General features: G+C 41.0%; 3 protein-coding genes across 3 annotated transcripts; 2 read left to right on the forward strand and 1 right to left on the reverse strand.

Moving 5' to 3' along the window:
• The first annotated feature begins 448 nt into the window (after nucleotides 1–448).
• LOC118394506 (ras-related protein Rab-3A-like) lies at nucleotides 449–7,735 on the forward strand. Its single transcript, XM_035787734.2, has 5 exons — nucleotides 449–551; nucleotides 2,386–2,610; nucleotides 4,211–4,329; nucleotides 4,533–4,657; nucleotides 5,315–7,735. The coding sequence occupies exons 2-5, from the start codon at nucleotides 2,386–2,388 to the stop codon at nucleotides 5,503–5,505; spliced, it is 660 nt and encodes a 219-aa protein (XP_035643627.1). The 5' UTR covers nucleotides 449–551; the 3' UTR covers nucleotides 5,506–7,735.
• Nucleotides 7,724–9,846, reverse strand: LOC118394505 (transcription factor JunD-like). Its single transcript, XM_035787732.2, has one exon. The coding sequence runs from the start codon at nucleotides 9,595–9,597 to the stop codon at nucleotides 8,692–8,694; it is 906 nt and encodes a 301-aa protein (XP_035643625.1). The 5' UTR covers nucleotides 9,598–9,846; the 3' UTR covers nucleotides 7,724–8,691.
• Nucleotides 9,847–14,888: 5,042 nt separating this feature from the next.
• Nucleotides 14,889–20,026, forward strand: LOC118394508 (pyroglutamyl-peptidase 1-like). The gene is made up of 5 exons (XM_035787737.2): nucleotides 14,889–15,557; nucleotides 16,265–16,317; nucleotides 16,769–16,885; nucleotides 17,093–17,325; nucleotides 17,662–20,026. Exons 1-5 carry the CDS (start codon nucleotides 15,527–15,529, stop codon nucleotides 17,879–17,881), a joined length of 654 nt encoding a protein of 217 aa, XP_035643630.1. The 5' UTR covers nucleotides 14,889–15,526; the 3' UTR covers nucleotides 17,882–20,026.
• Nucleotides 20,027–20,117: the final 91 nt, after the last annotated feature.

Consider the following 20,117-nt stretch of genomic DNA (forward strand, 5'->3'; position numbering starts at 1 on the left):
GAACGTATTTCAATAAGACAGTGCGGCAGCGTGACCTAGTGGTTAGAGCGTCAAACTAGTAACCAAAAGGTTACAAGATTGAATCCCCGAGCTGACAAGGTACAAGTCTGTCATTCTGCCCCTGAACAATGCAGTTAACCCACTGTTCTTAGGCCATCATTGAAAATAAGAATTTGTTCTTAACTGACTTGCCTAGTTAAATAAAGGTACAAAATCAGACAATCATTCTAAATACAGTCCTACTAGCAAAGGGATAGGTGGAAACATGTTTTTTTTATGAATCATGAGAAAATTGTACAGTTTGATGACAATCGATTTTTACCTTTATCCATAACTCGTCCCCTCAATAATGAGAGAGATATTGGGGTAGGCCCTAGAACGCTCAGCGACCTTAAACAGTCTCGATTGGTTTAAAAGACTGTCAGTCATCCTCTAGCTCTACTCTGAGCCCGCCCCTTCGGTGACAGGCAATCAAGTGACGCCCAAGGTTCTGCAGGTGCGATACTGGGTACTGCTGCAATAGCGCTGCAGATAAAAACAGGCTTTTCACGGTAAGCCGCAAGCGGTATTATTTTGCGAGTCATTTAAAGAAATGATAGCACTAGAAAGGGTTAGATTATGTTTCCAGATGTAAATCAAAAAGTGGAGAGGGACAATTTATTTGAGAAATAAGGAAGAGTAACCTTCATTTGACATATAGCGAGGCTGGAATGCTTCGCTAGCCTAGTATGCTAGCTAAGCCTAATTGCAGGGAGCCGTGTATGTTTTATTGGATGAACTGATGTATATGCTGTCAATGCGGCTGTTTAAAAATAATGTAGCGTAGGTTTTCTGCCATTATAACAGAAATCATATTGAATGACCAAAAGCAACTGTTATTTGGGAAATAAACATGTTTCGAAATGTTTTCCCCCCCATTGAATGGTGCGCGAGCCATTCGAGCCCACTAGCAATCTTGAGGAAAGCAGCAGCAACTGGCTGGCTGGCTATAAAGATAGCTTGCTGAACAATGGTGACCCAATAGCTTAATTGATCTCCCTGTGACCAAGACCGCTTACCCATGTAAATACAATTATCACGTACATTGTATAGCAAATGTCAAGTCAAACCGCCTGATGTAACTGCATGTCCCTGTCAATTCAAGTATACAACATGCGCTAAAATCTATTTTCAAAACACCCAGCCATAGATGGGTTAGCCGATGCTTAGCCTAAGCCCTGCGGTTTCCGCCTTCTTTATCTTGGCGATTTTACTGTCTGAAATGTCCAGGCAATGTAAGCAATGATTACATTTATTTATAACAAAATGTTGTTTTCATTACATTGCTTTACTATGCATGCTAAAGATTATTACAGTATCGTTTTTCTGTTTAAACCTTATATGCGCACTAGAATGTGCAGGAGCTGACTATACAGCGCCACAGGACACAGATGTTTCCAAGACTCCCACCTCTCAAGATAGTGTTATGGAAATGTTATGGAGGTCAATCAGTTTTGATCGTGTACTTTAGTGGATACATTTATTTGAAAGCAGGAGAGGCTTGTCCTCACCACCATTGGGATCAATAAACGATGCCTGTAGTATCAAATGACTGAAAGAGATCTGGGAGGAGTCCAAATATTCAGTGTCAAAATCACTTTGTTGTTATTATTATTATGGTATTACTCAATGAAATCTAGTTGCAAGGATACACTGACATTCAAAATCACACTGTGGATATGGGTCCTTAATACTATAATAGGCCATACACTCAAAGCATACGCCTATTTCAAAATTCAGCTATTTTGGTTTTAATTCAAAATGTACCATATCATAGCATTCCACAAAATTACATTGCTTTAGGCTTCTTTTTTTTTAAACATCGTTCTCTTTATTTGATGAATACATTTGAAGGGTGTGACTAATCTCAAGTCAATCATTTACTAAAAGGCCTTTTGAAAATAGTCAGCATCAATCAGTATGATTTGACTCACTGCCGTTTTTATTGATAGTTGTCTGTCCCTTTCCCAGAGAGGTGTTAGATTATAATTCTAATTCTATTGACCACTGCCGTTGGAAGCGTTTAGGAAAATGTCTCCATAGTTATTGGTTTGATGTCAAAACATACTGTCTTATTTCGATGTAGCTATTTTTCATAGAGAAAGTAGATGGGTATGGGTGAGTATGGGTGAGCATGAGTGAAAATCATTTGTAAGGTCTACTTACCTGCCCATTTCCTCAGACATTTACCAAAGAGGTGCTCATGGATTTCTCTGAAAAACAATCCTCTGATTGTTGACAAAGCAAATGGATAAATCTGCCATTTTGACAGAATAAAAAAACATTTTTTTTTAAATGGGCAACAAAAGCATGAATTACATTTGTCGTCATTCTATCCCTCCAAAGATGGCTTCCGCAACAGCCACTTATGGACAGAAGGAGTCCTCAGACCAGAACTTTGACTACATGTTCAAGATCCTGATCATTGGCAACAGCAGTGTGGGTAAGACCTCCTTCCTGTTTCGTTACGCAGACGACTCATTCACGCCGGCCTTTGTCAGCACGGTGGGCATCGACTTCAAGGTGAAGACCATCTACAGAAATGACAAGAGGATCAAGCTGCAAATCTGGGTAAGACACTGACCGTAACTAAATTATATTATTCCTCTGTTGAACACAAATTAGCTCATTTATGTTATTAGGGGTGTTCTTGCTTTAAAGGGATCGCTACACCAAATTACACATTTACCTCATCTAACGGATATGTAGCCGGCTAGTTTGGATGAAGAACAGACATTGACAGATTCAACCCATTGCGGTATCTAATCCCCAACCCTGGTCCTGGAGAGCTACTGTACAAGGTGTGCAGGCTTTTGTTTCAACCAAGCACTTAACACACCTAATCCAACGAATAAACTGCTTGACAAGAGCATGATCGGGTGTATTAGAACTGGATCAAAAACATGTAGCGTTCCAGGACCAGGGTTGGTGTGTACTATTTTACCTTGTGAAATATGAATGAGGTCTTGGCAAGGAGGCTAGTTCTCCAAGTTTGTTGGCTATAAAGTAATGGGGGAGACAACTGTATGGGAAATATCCCATGACAATAGGCTAGACCTGAAAGATATGCTTTTTTTTTTTAGAGGGTGTGTTTGTTTAGGATTTTGGCCAGTCAGACCCCTATACTTTCCTGCATGACAGCAGAGGGGGCGGAGAGGAGCAGTATTGGTACACTAGCAGGAGGTTTGTGTCTCCAGTCTCTGTCTCTGTCTGTGGCTCCTGTAAGAAATATGTTTAGTTCTGAAGAAGATTGGTTGTGACACTACATGTGTCATGGTGGGTCATCTGTATCCACCCCTTTTAGCAGAGTAGACCTCGCTATGGAACAGTGCACACAGCTCAAATCTAGGGTTCTACCTTCATACACAAGAAGGATATTCATATTATAAGGATTATGATTACTGTATCTTGAAACATGTAATTTGAGGATTTGATGACACATGCTTACCTAGATCTACATGTTTTTATTGAAATTTGAACGGTTTTCTCAGTTGCTAGATCCGAGGCGCATTTTATTAATGTGAGCAAATCCCCTCTCCCAAGAAATTATCTTGATTTATATCCTGCTTGACATGTATGGAATAAATCAAGATTATATTCTGTCAGTGTGGGTTTACTCTATTCATATGATCCTTTGAACATGATCATGTCTCGACGTTATAACATCGCTGAAGCCAAAAAAACATGTGTGCTGATATAAATGTCTAGGTTTCCTAAATCGACCTTGATTCATTTTCTAAAGTGTCTATCGTTGCTGTCTCTCCTATGTGCAGCATCATTATGGCCTGGTGACGCCCATAAAACCTGCTTAAACACATCAGAAAATGGTTTTGAGTGCAATTGCAACTCTCTGTGTTATGTTACTGGAGTGTCTATCGCACTGCCATCTCACTGCTTGTTTAAAACAGAATCTTACTCTGATATACAGCACTGCTACGTGTGCTGGCTCTAAAATGATACTATAACTACACTTCTGACATCATACGGAATATTAAAGTTAGTATCTTTTTTAAATGTATTTTTAGCCACAACGACAATGTTTAAAGATAGGAGGTTAAACTTAGTGCATTATTTTATGTGGCAGTACATTGCAGGGCTATTTTTGTGCCTGAGTATGTGTGTGTGTATGATATAATGACTGATTGTGTGATATAACGTGTGCTTCTCTCAGGACACTGCCGGCCAGGAGAGGTACAGGACCATCACCACAGCCTACTACAGAGGAGCCATGGGCTTCCTGCTCATGTATGACATAACCAACGAGGACTCTTTCAATGCCGTGCAGGACTGGTACGGGTCCACTGGGAAATAGCGTGTTTGTCCGTGTATTGTGTTTATGCTCTACAAAAGTTAAATAATTTGATGACCGCACCAATCAAGCGTCAGTTGCTTTGCCTGCTTGAATGAGGGTCCATGCACGCAACTAAACATGTTCAGTATGGGAAGTTATGATAGGATCCTTAATATAACTCAGTTTTTAATGTGTGTGTCAGGTCCACCCAGATTAAGACGTACTCATGGGACAATGCCCAGGTCCTGCTGGTGGGAAACAAGTGTGACATGGAGGATGAGAGGGTGGTGGCAGCAGACCGGGGCAGGCAGCTCTCTGACCAACTAGGTGAGTTGGAACACTGGACTTAATTACCCAGTAATATAACAGAAACAAGTTATCAGTTTTCTTTCACTACAAAATGAGGTTTATGTTCCTAACCTGCAGTAGTCTCTAAAAGCCGACTGTAGGCAATAGGGACTAGGCTCTTGTTTGACAACTCGACCAACAAACCACGAGGCAGACATGCCAGAATGTGGCGACTAAAAAACAAAGTTTGCAGGCTAAAACCGTTGTAGCTGTTTGTTTGAGTGAAGGTAGTTGATGTAAACTAGCCACTTGTGAAATGCACTCAAAAATAACCTCTGATCTCAATCTTGCTAGATACTATTTAGTATTTTATTTTTATTTATTTCACCTTTATTTAACCAGGTAGGCTAGTTGCGAACAAGTTCTCATTTACAACTTCGGCCTGGCCAAGATAAAGCATAGCAGTGCGAATAAAGTAGCGATGTAGTTAATCTATGTCATAAAGAGTCCATCATTGATCCTAGTCGCTGTTGCCTAGGGTCGGTTTAAGGTAATCTGCAGTTACTGTGTACAGTAGTTCTGGGGCAACAATATATGGACAAATTCATGTCAAGTGTACTTGTTGTAATCATCAACACATCACTCGTCTGATTAATTAAGAGACGTTCAAATCTAACATCTGTCTTTCCTCTGCAGGCTTTGAGTACTTTGAGTGCAGTGCCAAGGACAACATCAACGTGAAGCAGACGTTTGAGCGGCTGGTGGACATAATCTGTGAGAAGATGTCGGAGAGCCTGGACAACGCCGACCCCGCCGTCACAGGGGCCAAACAGGGGCCCCAGCTCACCGAGCAGCCCGAACGCCCCCACCAGGACTGTGCTTGCTAAACACACCATACACACACACACCTGACCTCTCACACACCCCCTTCCTACAACCTTCTCAGCTGGTGGAAGAGGTCTGTGATGGGTTTGTGTTTGGATGGAAAATCCAAAAAACTCCATTCTGTATTTCAGTCCCCCGTCTATCTATAGGTGTTCTACTGTAAGTCCAAAGTTCACATTCCTCTGACTCCCCTTACTGCGGCCTCAAACCTGAAAGGATTGACTTTTTTCAAAGGGCCACATTGCTGATTATCTGTTTACTGTTGATAGCTTTGCTGTTTTTTTTTTTAATATGTCCCCGATTTGGCTGGTGACAGAACATATTAAGCCACCAAATCCATTGGCGTGAGTGAGGTATGGTCCAAATTTGTGATAACAAAAATTGGATGAGATTGTGTTTTCGAACATTTCCGACCAAAATCCCATGCATATTGGTTATCAGTCATGGTCATTTTCTAATATTTTTTCATTGCGGAATTTAAGAAAAAGAAAACGATGTGTTAAGTACTGGTCCCTGTCCTTATTGTTTATTTATTATTATTATTATTATTTATTTTTTTTTACTTTTGTTCATTTTTCCCCCCCCTCGCAAACCTTGATAGAGAGAATATGGATTGATGGATAAAGGTGTCTTAGGTATAAGAGAACAGTATGTATAAATGTTCAGACATGAATGAATATGCATTTTAAAATGTGAAAATATATAAACAAATAGTAAACAATTACAATATTTATGTATACATATCTGTGCATTGTGAGAGGTGTGTGTTTAATTATTTTTTCATGGAACTTCTTTCTGTAAGCTGTTGTGGGCCACGCCCCTCTGAATCAAACTGGTTTGTTTTGCTTTAAGAACGTAGCATGTGTGAAGAACAGTTAAATGAAGCTTATAATTTCTTGTCAGTGTATAACACTGCTTCTCTACAGCACAATTACCTCTTATTCATGTGTACAACACACACACAAATCGACACTGGGTACAGCACCCTTATACTACATCACGTTCCAATCACTTCCCGGTGTCTGGTAGTCTGTGGTTTGTTTTTTATTTTGTGAGGAGGAAATACTTTTTTTTTTAAGCATGTGCAATGTTATGTTTGTGTGATTTTGCTTTTTCAGTGTGGAGAGAATTGCTTGTTGGCATATACATGAGGAAAACATAACTAGGAGCCAAACGAAATGCACTCAGGCACATGAAGACATTGTCACGGCCATCTATATTTATACACAGTATATTTATTTATTAATGATGTAGGTTTTTCGTAGGTTGTTGTTTGCGGGCTGCACTATCACAGTTTAAAAAAGACGGTTATATCAGTATTGAAAAAAAGATTGGTTCAAAATTGAAATTAAAGTGTTGACATACTCCAGACTGAGAAACTTCCATTTCACTGTATGTTCTCCTGATCATGTACGAGCTGTTTCAATGGGAAATACTTATGTCCATGTTTTTAAACCAACCATGAAGCCGTTAGTGTGGGTGTAATAATGCTAGTGTAAATACTGTATTCCTCTCAGAGCAATACTGTGTCAAATTCCAGTCTCCTGGTTCTCCTTGATGGAAAATATTAACAGCCAACAAAGCATGTCTTTAACAAATACTGTTTGCTTGAAGGATTTAGGCAGGGTTTGTTCTATCCGGGATCCTTGGGACGTCCCTGCACTAAACTTTAGCTTAACCCGCACCCTAACCTTTTAACCATAACACTTACCTAACCATGAACGTAACCATTTTAAATGTCAACTTCAATGGGGGGGTAGGGATGTCCCAAGGATCCCTCATAGCAGACCCTTTAGACAGCTTTGCTTAGGTCTTTCCAAAAATGACACCCGCTAGGACAAGACTTAGACACATTTTTAGGGCTGAATAAAAGGCCTGTCATATTGTAGTAATGATAGAGAAGCATTTGGCATGTATGCCTACACTGTGTCAATTTTCAAAAAGGGAAAAGTGTTCGAAGTAGGATCAGTACTTATCACATCCTATTATTTATACTGCATTGGGTAACTTTAGTTTTGTTGATTGTGTTTCGCTACAGCTGTAAACTTGCCTCTGACTTAGGTATCTGTTCAATTCAGCTAGCTCTCTCTTAGCTCTCCATCCTATCTTCCCCCTGTAAATAATGTTTCTTTCTTGGGTTTTAGTCAGGTTTTAGTCATGTGAATTGTGCTGTAACACTAACTCCAGGTTTGATAAAACAAGGAATTAATAAACAAAACATAAAAGCAAAAATGAGTCAACATTTATTCAAATCTGTCTTTGAGGCACATTTTTGTGTTGGGTGTACAGTAGCCTCTTGGCCCAAACTGACAATGGTATTACCCTCATCAAGCCAATAGGCGGCATAATAGTGTAGGACTTTCACTGCTACCTACCTATTTTACCCCTTTTTATTTCAATGTAACAAAGCCTGTAATACAACAGGATATGGGGAGGGGGGGACAATATGCACCTATTCTACACAAATCCATTGCTGGTAGAGGATATAATAAATAGCTGGCACAATGTGTAATAGGACAGGAACTGAAATAAAGTACAGTCGGTCCACAACAACATTTGACAACAGAATAAACAATTCATAGAATTTAATAAAACAGCTTTGAGAGGTCAAATCCCGTTCAAAATGGCTACATAGGGCCAACAACGAAGGCTACATTCATGGATAGCGACAGATACACAGAGTTGCACAACATTAAATTACTGTAGCCAACACGAGCTTACAAGACACGCACAATTCATATTTGCAGAAAATATAAAAGACAGTATGCAAAATAAGACATGTTTTAGTAAATAAAATATACATTTGTCATTGGTAAATAAGTGCTTGTAAACAAGTAAGGCATTATATATTACACAGTGGATGACATGCGCTCACTGACATTCTGGTGTTTAGGTGCACTCATTGAGATTGTCCAGTTTACATGCAGATAATGCTATCTTTGTTCGGCTATGTATTATTGTCCATTGGAGAGCTGATAGTGCATTTTCCTCTGAAGAGGGCAGCAAAATTAGTCTGTTAGCCTCATTTTTTAAGAGAGACCCATAGTGTTCCAGTTCTAATGGATTTTCAGCAATGAGTTTGTATTCTATTAGAACAGGCAAATAGCCTACTGGGTTTCAGTTAGTCCATATCCCCAAAGGATAACGAACCCCATGGTGGTGGGTACCTCATAGGCCTACATTGTCCTCTAGTAAGCTTGATCTTGGTTTGGGAGAAGTTGACACCCATTACTGACATGGTTCATAACCTTTTGTTTCAACTGGGCCACTTGCTCTCTAAGCACACTGGCTGTGGAGGCCAGTTCAGTGTTCTGTGTCTTAAGGTTTTTGACCTTGTCTTCAAGACGGGATATTCTCTCCAGTTTTCTTTTGCGGCACTTGGACGCCGCTATTCTGTTGCGTAGCTTTTTCCTCTCAGCTTTGATGCGCTCCTGGTTGTCCATGTCAATAGGAGACAACGGCGGGCTGTCTCCAAAGCACTGCATGTCGGGGACCGTCTGCGGCTCGTCCTTCAACGCCTGGAGTCGTGACAGAGCCGCCGCAGCCGCCTGTTGATGCGCGCTCATCAGATGAGAAGGTGGTGGTGGGAATGGAATTGTGTCCGTGGAATAATTGACTGTGCTGCCCAGTGGACTATTACCATAGCCGTTCAATGTCGTGTACACTGGCAGATCTGACGGCAAGCCGATTGGGGCTGCGTTGGAGCTGATAAGGTCCAGTCTGTCCGGCGGTACGCACGTCCCCTCGCTCAGCTGGTTCTGCTTGTGAAGATCCTCAAGCGCCTTAACGAAGCCTTCGGCAAATTCCTGTTCGTCACTGGCTGACTTTGGGTAGAGGAACTGAGAGGTTGGGATCGTGGTAACCATTCCATTCGATTGGATAATCAATCGTTCAAGGTCCGGAGTCGCCAATTTCAAGAGTCCCAAGTCCGGGGAGTTCAGAATTCCCTCTGCGTCCCGGAGATTCGGTTTTAGAATCGAGCTTTGGTCATCCAGGTTTAGACTAATTTCTTTCTTCATCATGCTGTTGTAGGAATAGAGGCTTGAAATCCCTCGAGTATTCAACACATTACAAGGGTAGAGGGTTGTTTCCATTCTAACCCCTCACACGAGGGTATGTTGAGGTTAACGCATAAACTGAGGCGATTCAACCGTTAAACTCCGGCAATAAAACACACAGTTCAGGTTACAGTTTCCTGTATTTTTCCTATCTTCAAACTCTGGTTCCCCTTTACCTGTACCCCTGAGGCTAAAACAATAGTCGTGGCTTGGCTTTTCCTGTTCTTCTCGCCCGTATGAACTCTTTTCACAGATGGCACAACTGGTATGCGTACACCCAACCCTCTGCTTGTTTTTTACCCCTAAAAATTCCATTATGTCACTTTAGCGCGCTAAGATTGGCCCAAAATGACGTTCGTTTCCGGTCTGATTTAAATAAGGGGCCGAACCAGTCCATATTGCCATGGATACTTTAGGTAAACTGCAAACAGTGCGGTGCATTGTGGTTTGATGTCATAAAATAGAACGCTCAGGGTCGCCAAAAGAAACTGGGCGGGGAAGGAACTAGGGAGGGGCACATAAGGTTTCTTCAGCTATCTTGACTAGTCCAGTCTTTAGAGGAACTTAGACAATGTTCCCACGCCAACTTGACAGCTGTATGTGAATGAACACACAGTATAAACTTTAATTTATCAGCCCCAAACGTGTGTGTGTCATTGTGTCAGTCTATTCTTCATTGCAAGTGATCTATTTTGGTTCCAATTCCAAACATTCTCACAGTTCTGTCCAGTTTAGGATATATGATGACAAAGTAGACTAAGATACATCTGGGGATACATTGTAGCAAGTCAAGGCACATAAAAACATGGGCTCAGGAATCATAGGTATGCAGTCAGTCACTGAATGGAAACATTTGACCTCATAAATTGCTGACATTAGTCGTTTAATACCGTGTCTTCCAATCCAAACACATTTCTAATAGAGATTGCACAGCTTGGTGCAAATAAACTAAGAGGTGGTTTATTGGGGAAGTAATTACCGGTATGTTTTAACAGAAATGAGGAAGGAGATACTGCAGAGGGATAAGGAAACCATGCTGTTTTTAGAAGCCAATGTTTGACAAAGAACTCAACTCAAAATTCTTAGAATGGTTAGTAGCCTATACACTGAGTACAAAATACCCATTCTTTCCATGACATAGACTGACCAGGTGAATTGAGGAAAGCAATGATCCCTTACTGATGTCACTTGTTAAATCAACTTCAGTCAGTGTAGATGAAGGAGAGGAGACAGGATAAATAAGTATTTTTAGGCCTTGAGAAAATTGAGATATGGATTGTGTATGTGTGCCATTCACAGGGTGATTTAAGTGCCTTTGCATGGGGTATGGAGGTAGGTGCCAGGTCCACCGGTTTGAGTGTGTCAAGAACTGCAACGCTCCTGGGTTTTCCAGTGTGTATCAAGAATGGTCCACCACCAAAAGGACATCCAGCCAGCTTGACACAGCTGTGATAAGCATTGGAGTCAACATAGGCCAGCATCCCTGTGGAACGCTTTTGACACCTTGTAGAATTGAGGATGTTCTGAGGGCCAAAGGGAGTGCAACTCAATATGGGGAGATTAGGCCTGGCTCGCAGTCGGCGTTCCAAATCATCCCAAAGGTGTTCGATGGGGTTGAGGCCAGGGCTCTGTGCATGCCAGTCAAGTTCTCGCTTTGTGCACGGGGGCATTGTCATGCTGAAACAGGAAAGGGCCTTCCCCAAACTGTTGCCTCAAAGTTGGAAGCACAGAATCGTCCAGAACGTCATTGTATGCTGTAGCGTTAAGATTTCCTTTCACATCTAGCCCGAACCATAAAAATCAACCCCAGACCATTATTCTTCTTCAACCACACTTTATAGTTAGCACTATGCATTTGGGCAGGTAGTGCTCTCCTGGCATCCACCAAACCCAGATTCATCCATCACGTTTCCAGATGGTGAAGCGTGATTCATCACTCCAGAGAATGCGTTTCCACTGCTCCAGTCCAATGGCGGCGAGCTTTACACCACTCTAGCCGACTCTTGGTGATCTTAGGCTTGTGTGCAGCTATTCGGTCATGGAAACCCATTTCATGAAGCTCCCGACGAACATTTATTGTGCTGATGTTGCTTCCAGAGGCAGTTTGGAACTCGGTAGTGAGTGTTGCAACCAAGGACAGACAGTTTTTACACGTTATGCACTTCAGTACTCGGTGGTCACGTTCTGTGAGCTTGTGTGGCCTACCACTTTGTGGCTGAGCCGTTGTTGCTCCTAGTCATTTCCACTTCATCATAACAGCACTTACAGTTGACCTGGGCAGCTCTAGCAGTGCAGAAATGTAATGAACTGACTTGTTTGAAAGGTGGCATCCTATGACCGTGCCACACTGAAAGTCACTGAGCTCTTCAGTAAGGCCATTTTACTGCCAATGTTTGTCTATGGAGATTGCATGGCTGTGTGCTCGATTTTATACAAAGCAGCGGGTGTGGCTGAAATCGCAGAATCCACTCATTTGAAGAGGTGTCCACATACTTTGTATATATAGAGTATCTGCCCAGAAATATCGAACATCTGCTGGTTAAGGCATGAGAGATCTACCACCTCGGAACAGAAAGCCCCAAACGGTGATGGCTGTCTGCTATTGCTATGAATAGCCCAGCGCAGTGGGTGGTACTAGGCAGCCATAATAGCCAATAACCCCCCGTAGGAAGGGAAGATATACTGTCTGCATCAACACCACAGAATAGCCAGGGCATCATTTGTTTCCATGGCAACGTTGACATAGGCTGTGACGCAAAAGCAGGTGAATGGTTGGGGGAAGGGGATTGAGGTTGTTGAAGACTGCAGTGCACGATGCAAGGGTGGTGGATGGGGGGATCGCAATGTGTGTGTGTGTGTGTGTGTGGTGTGTTTATAGGTGGGCATCAATATTCAGATACACATCTTCCAGCATTTTGTATATGGTGTATTAAATAGCCTTTGATGCCTTGTTCAGGGAAAATCTGATTTTGTAGAATATAATTAATACAAGATACATATAGTTAGGATGTCATCAATTGAAAGATGTTCCATTAGTGAAGTCATCTCCCTTTGATGTCTCTTTTTTGGAATAGATTGCACCTTCCTTCACAGCACCTTAAAAACAAACCCCAACAAAAAGCTTCCTATTTTGACAGAAACAATTGCCTTTTATTTTCCATCCATATTCAGCATGGCATTTAGAATCAGGCATTCAGAAGGCAGTGGCTAGAACGTATGAGTCATGTCCTGAAACAGGGGTGTGGACTGAATACAAACCATAAGCTGTTGTGGTGAACAGATATCAAAATGGGAGTGCCTTTATGAAAACATAAACACCAACCCAGATGGTTTTCAAGAGTATTTCAACATAATACAAATGTTTTTCATTATATATTTTCCACTCAAATTCAATTTACTGATTTATTTCTTGCTTTACAGAAATGTGATAAAGCTAAGATGAGAGTTAAAGTGAGACGTAACAGCATTTATAGCTTGTACTAAAGTGTACAATAGCTGACACAATGAATACCCTACCAGGTGCTATGACTTTAAAGGCCTCTACAGCTGGGATTGCTAAATTCTGCTGAAGCTGTCCCAATTTTGCGAGTTGGGAAAAAATTTGATTTTATTATAGGCAAAGTGTCAATGTTACCAAATAAAGCAATTATAAATGCATGGGGGAAATAAATCTGAGTCTGAACATAATAATTGAAAGGCCAAATAAACAAAAATGTATTTATTAAAACGTACCATCTTATGGCTTTGGAAAGCCTTTAAAAATGTATCAATATGTACTTCAAGGTCTCAATAGAGAAGACACCGATTGAACGCTACTATTGGACACCGCTAACTAGCTAGCCATTTCACATCGGTTACACTCAGCCCTCTTTGACCTCCACCTTCTCCGCAGCAATCCCAGCAGCTGGGGAAGCCAGAGAGGAAAAGGCGAAGAGAAAGGATTTACTCCGCCCAAAATCTGTCCTCATGAGATAAGCCATTTTTTGTATGGAGGTCTATGAGAGTGTCAAATTCCATGAGGCTTATTTGATCTAATAGAAGTTTAGCAAATGTGGGCCTCCTGAGTGGCGCAGAGGTCTAAGTCACTGTATCGTGGTGCTTGAGGTGTCACTATAGACCCGGGTTCTACCCTGGGTTGTGTCGGCACAGAATTGGCCCAGCATCGTCTGGGTTAGGGGAGGGTTTGGCCGTGGAGGCTTTACTTGGCTCATCACACTTTTGTGGTGGGCTGGGCGCCTGCAGGCTAACTTTGGTTGTCAGTTGAACAGTGTTTCCTTTCGACACATTGGTGAGGCTGGCTTTCGGGTCAAGCGGGCAGGTGTTAAGGAGTGTGTTTTGAAGGACGCATGAACCCATTGGGGAGTTGCAGCGATGAGACAGGATCTCAATTGGGGAGAAAAAGGGGGTAAAGAAACAAAATAAAATATGTTTAGTAATGTGTAGGCTGTTACAAATGTACTGATATAAGTGGATGCATGTGGCATTGTGGCAACTTTGAGAAAGATTACTTAGTTGTGCCTGTTGTTCACATGCGTATCTGCCCTCTCATTGGTTAGAATGGTCCCACTTGATCTCGCCTGCCTTTAAATCATAGAGCCCTACAGTGGAAGAGTCATAGTACCCATAAAACCTGGCATTCAAATAGGGAAATGGTTCCAGTCGTTTTTCCACCATTAATTTTTCAAAAAGGGGATTTTAGAAACACTTAAAATAAGGGCTCAGTTTCGTGTAGGCTTACCCTGGCGTGACATTTTGATAACGATATAAATCTCTCTTGGAAAAGGTTACTTTTATTAATATATTCAGCTCTATTTACTCTCAGATTCAAAAATGCTAATTAGAACCAAAGTACACATCATGCAAAACTACAAATCCCTGCAGGCTCCTGCATGTCATCTCTCGCTGATACCTTCGCTAACAGTTATTGTGTCAATTTAAAACTTGCACTAGACAGAATTGTGCATTTAAAGAAATGTAGCCAATTTATTAATTACTACATTTAGCTAACATTAGTTAGTTAATCCAGAGATTCTTACCTTTGCCTAGATTTGGCAGTCTCGTCCAGATCATCATGGCATTTGTAGTTCTTTATGATAGCCACATTTGCAGCTAATTAGCATTTCATTATGGTGGGGTAAATACAGACGAATATATTGATAAAAGTCACCTTGTCCTAGAGAACTGTACATGGTTATCAAAATGTCACTCCGGGGAAAGCCTACACGAAACGCAGCCCTTATTTTAAGTGCTTCTAAAATCCCCTATGGGGTAAAATGAATGATGGACAAATTATTGGAACCATTTCCTTTTGACCGCTTGGCTTCATGGGTATTATGACTCATACTGTGGACTATTGAGGACATGTATTTCCATTGTTAGAGTGGTCACTGGGCTATCTTGTCAATATAATAGATAATCTTTGGCAGAGCCCAACTAATTTATCCTAATCAACAGCATCAATATAAATATTTGCTTCCATTCCTCAACCTGACCTCGAACCAGGAACCCTCGAAACACACAGATATCGGTCACCCACGAAGCATAGCTACCTCGCTCCACAAAAGCCACGGCCAGTACGGAATTAAGGAAAACAACTACTTCAGTCTCAGAGCTAGTGACGTCGCCGATTAAACGCTACTAGTGTACACCGCTAACTAGCTAGACATTTCACATCGGTTGTATTATGTAATTTCAACAAAAGGTTAAGCCAAATTTGTCAAATAAATGAGCGTATGCGCTGAGCATGAATTCCATTGCAGTAGGTGGCGATAGGTGGCTGGATGTTGAGGTATAGAGTAGTGTTGTCAACAGCGTAGAAGGACTGGAAGAAACCGAGAACGCTCGCTTGAGCTCTTGCAAAAATAATGAATAGATAGCGGAAGAGAATCGAGGAGGAATTCTCAACTCATCAGGGTTGAAAAAGAGTAGATTACATTCTTGCAGAATTCACTATAACTCACAAATAATGGCGACTAAAAGGACGGTAATAGTGACAGGTAAGTGATTTATGTAGCCTATACTGTCTTAGTTCGCTGTCAGTTCTCTAAAATGTTGATTAAAATTAGTTGCCTAACTATTAAAGATTGGAATTACTTCTATATTGTGTCATCTTGAAAACGACATTGTTCCTCAACTACTATACAACTACTGACCGTCTACTGTACTGTATTGTGCATCTTCATCTTACATTCACAAAGTGTGTCTGTCAGGTTGAAATGTACGAATTGTAATGTTGAGGCAGACCAACCTATTACAGATAGATCAAGTCAGAGGCGATAATGTAGCCATTTATGGATCGTTGTAGCCATTTAGCCATTTATGGGTACATGTTTGTCGTGATATTATTGTGATACTATTGAGAATGATGCTGGCTAAATTCGTGCTGACAAGAAGCATATTCTTAACCTACTCTTCTCCCCCGATATAACTTAAATGGACATTGTAGTATAGTGTCATCTCATCTATAAAACCCATGCACTCATTAGCATATATTGTGTTACAATTGATTATACATGTCAGCTGCTGTAATAGATAATATTTAACTTGAGATGTCCGTTAGACTTTCGAACTAAGATTATTGTGACTTTCATTTAGATAGGGGTAGAGTGATAAGCAGCTATAAAAATTTAATGTGCCATTGGTGTATACTGGTGTTACTAGGCGAGGACTTAAAAGGCTATCAATATCATCTATATTTTTTTAGGGTTTGAACCTTTTGGCGATCACACCGTGAATGCTAGCTGGGTGGCAGTGCAGGTAAGTGAGTTTGTTGCGTGTTTTGTATGGTGCATTATTAAGAGGTCTATTCTTATTGGCAACACCTTACGTTGATTTCCACATGAGTAGTAACACAAAATTGTATCACATTACATGACATTTAAGAATAATTACTTCATTGCATAGTAGGAACTAATGAAAGTGTCATGTTAATACACAAGTGGAAAAAGGAATGATCTGCTTTAGCACTTCTGTCGTAACAGCAAATGCTTAATGACTTAATAATGAATAAGTAATCACTTTTCACTATTTAACAATGGATGAATGCAATGTTGTTACTATAGTAATTAGTGTTATCACAACAGGTGTAAAGGCAACTGATTTTTACAACCTTGAGGCACAACAAATGCCTCAAAAGGAAAAATAAAGCTTTATCTAATTAAATAGGGTTTGTGGTTCCTTACACACTTCCTGTTTCCTCTGTGTAAAGGAACTGGAGCGGTTGGGCTTGGGTCAGAGTGTGGACCTATATGTCTGTGAGGTGCCAGTGGAGTACCAGGCAGTTCAGAGTCTACTGCCATCTCTATGGAAACAGCATCAGCCACAGGTAGCCACAGGGAGTCACAGCAAATGTCAAGTGTTGTTCCTCACAATATATTTTTTTACTGCATGGTAAAAGGCATTAGTAATAGTGTTCGACAGGTGCACCATTACTGTATGACATTTAGGCTACAGTTTGAAATATGATGTAGAGTCTCTATTGGTATAACAGTGGCTACATTTAACACACATTCTCTTCTCCGTGGGTCAACAGTTGGTGGTCCATGTCGGGGTCTCTGGGATAGCCACCACAGTCACCCTGGAGAAATGTGGCCACAACCACGGCTACAAGCGGGTGGACAACTGCAGCTTCTGTCCAGACTCTCAGTGTTGCCTGGACGGTGGTCCTGACTGCATCGATTCAGTCATAGACATGGACCTAGTCTGCAAGAGGGTCAACTCCTCAAGGCTTGGCGTGGCAGTGTCAGTATCAAAGGATGCAGGCCGGTGAGTGCTGTGCTCGACTCTACTCTCATTCAACCAGTCACATGCCACTATTTATGATCTCATACTTTTTTTCAATGAAACTACATTAAAGGGAATGTTCACACAAATTACAAATGTATCCTATCTATGATCTTTAATTGTAGGGTTAGGGTTAGCATACTTTCTAGGTAGTGAGTGATAAGATGTTAAATAATAATGTGGGTGGTCTGTCCCTTTTGTAATCTGAAGTTGCCACTTCAGAAATCTCATTGACCTAAATGGCAAATCCATTGATTCTGATAAAAGCTAATGTCTTCTGTTGTCTCTTTACCCTAACTTAACCTTTGATCCGGTCAGATACCTGTGTGACTACACCTACTACACGTCGCTGTACCTGGGGAAGGGCAGGTCAGCGTTTGTGCACGTTCCTCCACTAGAGAAGCCCTACAGTGCCCAGGACCTAGGCAGAGCCTTGCAGGCCGTAGTAGGGGAGATGCTGGAGCTTGTGGGTCAATCTGAGGATGATGACCATGACCACCACCACTGCAGCCACCAGCACCATCAGCATGCTCACTAAAGAATTACTTCCGGTGACCTCTGTCCTCAACTCATTGCTCCTGTCCCCAATGGACAGATAAAGCACTTAAAGCTGGAATCCTTAATTGAAACAATAACAAAGTGGTGACCCTGCCTCTGTTTTGGTAAAAACCTGAGGGATGGGCCTGAAGAAATGTAACCACTCTCAAATTCATAGGCAGAGCTATATTCACAGACTGACCATCCAAGATTTCAAAATGATAGTTTTAACCATGTTTTGAGGCTATACAGTGTTTGTTTACATTTACAAGCTTATATTATGGGTTCTGATGGGGTATGAAATTTGAACTAAGCTCATGAGGCATTCATACGTTATATTCGTCAAGAATCAATGGTTATATAGCACAAGTCCAAAAATTGATGTAGCATCTAAGGATTCTAACTTTAAGGACAGATACAACTGATACTCCACTAAGCAGTAGCTAAAGAGAGGGCTATCAGCACTCCCCCTGAACTAGAGAAAGGGAGATTATATGAATGAGAATAGGCAGAGCAATGGATGTATCCAACTGGGTAGGCTGGTGGGAGGAGCTATAGGAGGACAGGCTCATTTTAATGGTTGGAATGGAATCAATTGAATGGTACCAAGCATGTCAAACACTTGGAAACAGTGTGTTTGACTCATTCTATTCCAGCCACTACAATGAGCCCATCCTCCTATGGCTCCTCACACCAGCCTCCTCTGGTATACACGTATATTATATCAATGGCTCTGGGTATTGTCATTTGACTGTATTTCACAAAGAAACCGTTATTTAAAATTGTATTTAGTCTTTATTTAACAAGGAAAGTCAGTTAAGAACAAATTCTTATTTACAATGACAGCCTACCAAATGACCTCCTGCGGAGATGGGGTTGGGATTAAAAATAAAATATAGGACAAAACACACATCACGACAAGAGAGACAACGCTACATAGAGGCCTAAAACAACAACATATAGCATAGCAGCAACACAAGACGACACACTGTAATGGTCCAATAAATGATGCTGTAGATGAGAGAACCATTGGCTACGTTTTAAACTCACAAAAGACACACCCTAGTCCACTATCCTCACTTTATGCAATGCCCTTGGAGTAATCCCTGCGGCCATCTTGGTCGTCGGTCGAAATGATTAGCCAAAGCAAGGGAAGTTCGCAACGTAAATCCCTCAGCCCTCGTTTTTGATAAGATTTTGCGAGTGTACAATTATGTTCACTTCGGGGCTTGAAACGCCCCATAATTCAATTCGCGTCACGTAAAAGTAATTATGTTTTTGTTTGGATAGCTTTTTGGAAATTGTATAAATAAAACATTTTCCTTCTTCAGAAGTTCCAGCTAGGCAGGCTAACGTTAGTTAGCTAATTAATTTGCTAGCCATCATACAGTAAGCGTATATTAATAACTATATAGTTAATATAAGTAGACATGCAACCATAATTGACTGTAGCGCATATAAAGCACCCACAAGCTACCGGGGGCTAAAAACACAATATTCGCGGTACGAACGAGTGACGAATTTCCGGGCAAGGGCAGTCCATTTAAAATTCCTTCCTCCCTTGCCCTACAAGTGTAAACTCGTCAGACGTCATGGTACGTCATCAGAAGTTTGAGGGGAGAGGGTGTGTCTTTTAAGTGTTTGGAATGCAGCCATCTTTGGATATTCAGTGCTTTTAAGCCACATCGTCCTGACAGCTGTATGACTGACTGCCTGCTTCTTTCTCACTATTTTAAATAGTTCCCTTTTTAGTTCCTTATTCCCCTCACAAATCACTCTCGCTTTGACATAATGGTCAACGTAGCGTGCCATTTATTTTACCATCTCTAGCCCCCCTCATTATGTGTTTAATATTTGTTGTGAAATTGTACAATATATCCAGGACCGCTGCATATCAGTACATATAAGGACACAAACATGTTTTTTTGATTAATGTACTTCAACCATGTGTTATTATCTCAGGTAATTTATTGCATATACAATCAATATTTGTAATGTGATGAATAATGATATGGACATTTTTATTTTGTCTTTGGTATCTGTATTCTCTACTTCAGAATATGGTCTAATGCTGTGATTAAACCACTTAAAGAAAAATTTAAGCCAATAAGCTTAAGCCATACCAAGTAAAATAACTATTGGTAAACCTGTAGTAGTATGTGCTCTTCTTCCTATGAATTCATCATGTACATCTATTGGAATTGGAAAGAATTTGAATGTCATCTTACTTACATAAT

This window comes from Oncorhynchus keta, chromosome 15 (genome assembly GCF_023373465.1).
Source record: "Oncorhynchus keta strain PuntledgeMale-10-30-2019 chromosome 15, Oket_V2, whole genome shotgun sequence".
Lineage (NCBI taxonomy): Eukaryota > Metazoa > Chordata > Actinopteri > Salmoniformes > Salmonidae > Oncorhynchus > Oncorhynchus keta.

Bases quoted from the DNA above. Each gene is read 5' to 3' on its own strand.
- LOC118394506 (XM_035787734.2), top strand. From the start codon at position 2,386: ATGGCTTCCGCAACAGCCACTTATGGACAGAAGGAGTCCTCAGACCAG. The intron at 2,611-4,210 runs GTAAGACACTGA...TGCTTCTCTCAG, and splicing joins GGATCAAGCTGCAAATCTGG to GACACTGCCGGCCAGGAGAG. The intron at 4,330-4,532 runs GTACGGGTCCAC...TGTGTGTGTCAG, and splicing joins TTCAATGCCGTGCAGGACTG to GTCCACCCAGATTAAGACGT.
- LOC118394505 (XM_035787732.2), bottom strand. From the start codon at position 9,597: ATGGAAACAACCCTCTACCCTTGTAATGTGTTGAATACTCGAGGGATT.
- LOC118394508 (XM_035787737.2), top strand. From the start codon at position 15,527: ATGGCGACTAAAAGGACGGTAATAGTGACAG. The intron at 16,318-16,768 runs GTAAGTGAGTTT...CTCTGTGTAAAG, and splicing joins CTAGCTGGGTGGCAGTGCAG to GAACTGGAGCGGTTGGGCTT. The intron at 17,326-17,661 runs GTGAGTGCTGTG...TGATCCGGTCAG, and splicing joins GTATCAAAGGATGCAGGCCG to ATACCTGTGTGACTACACCT.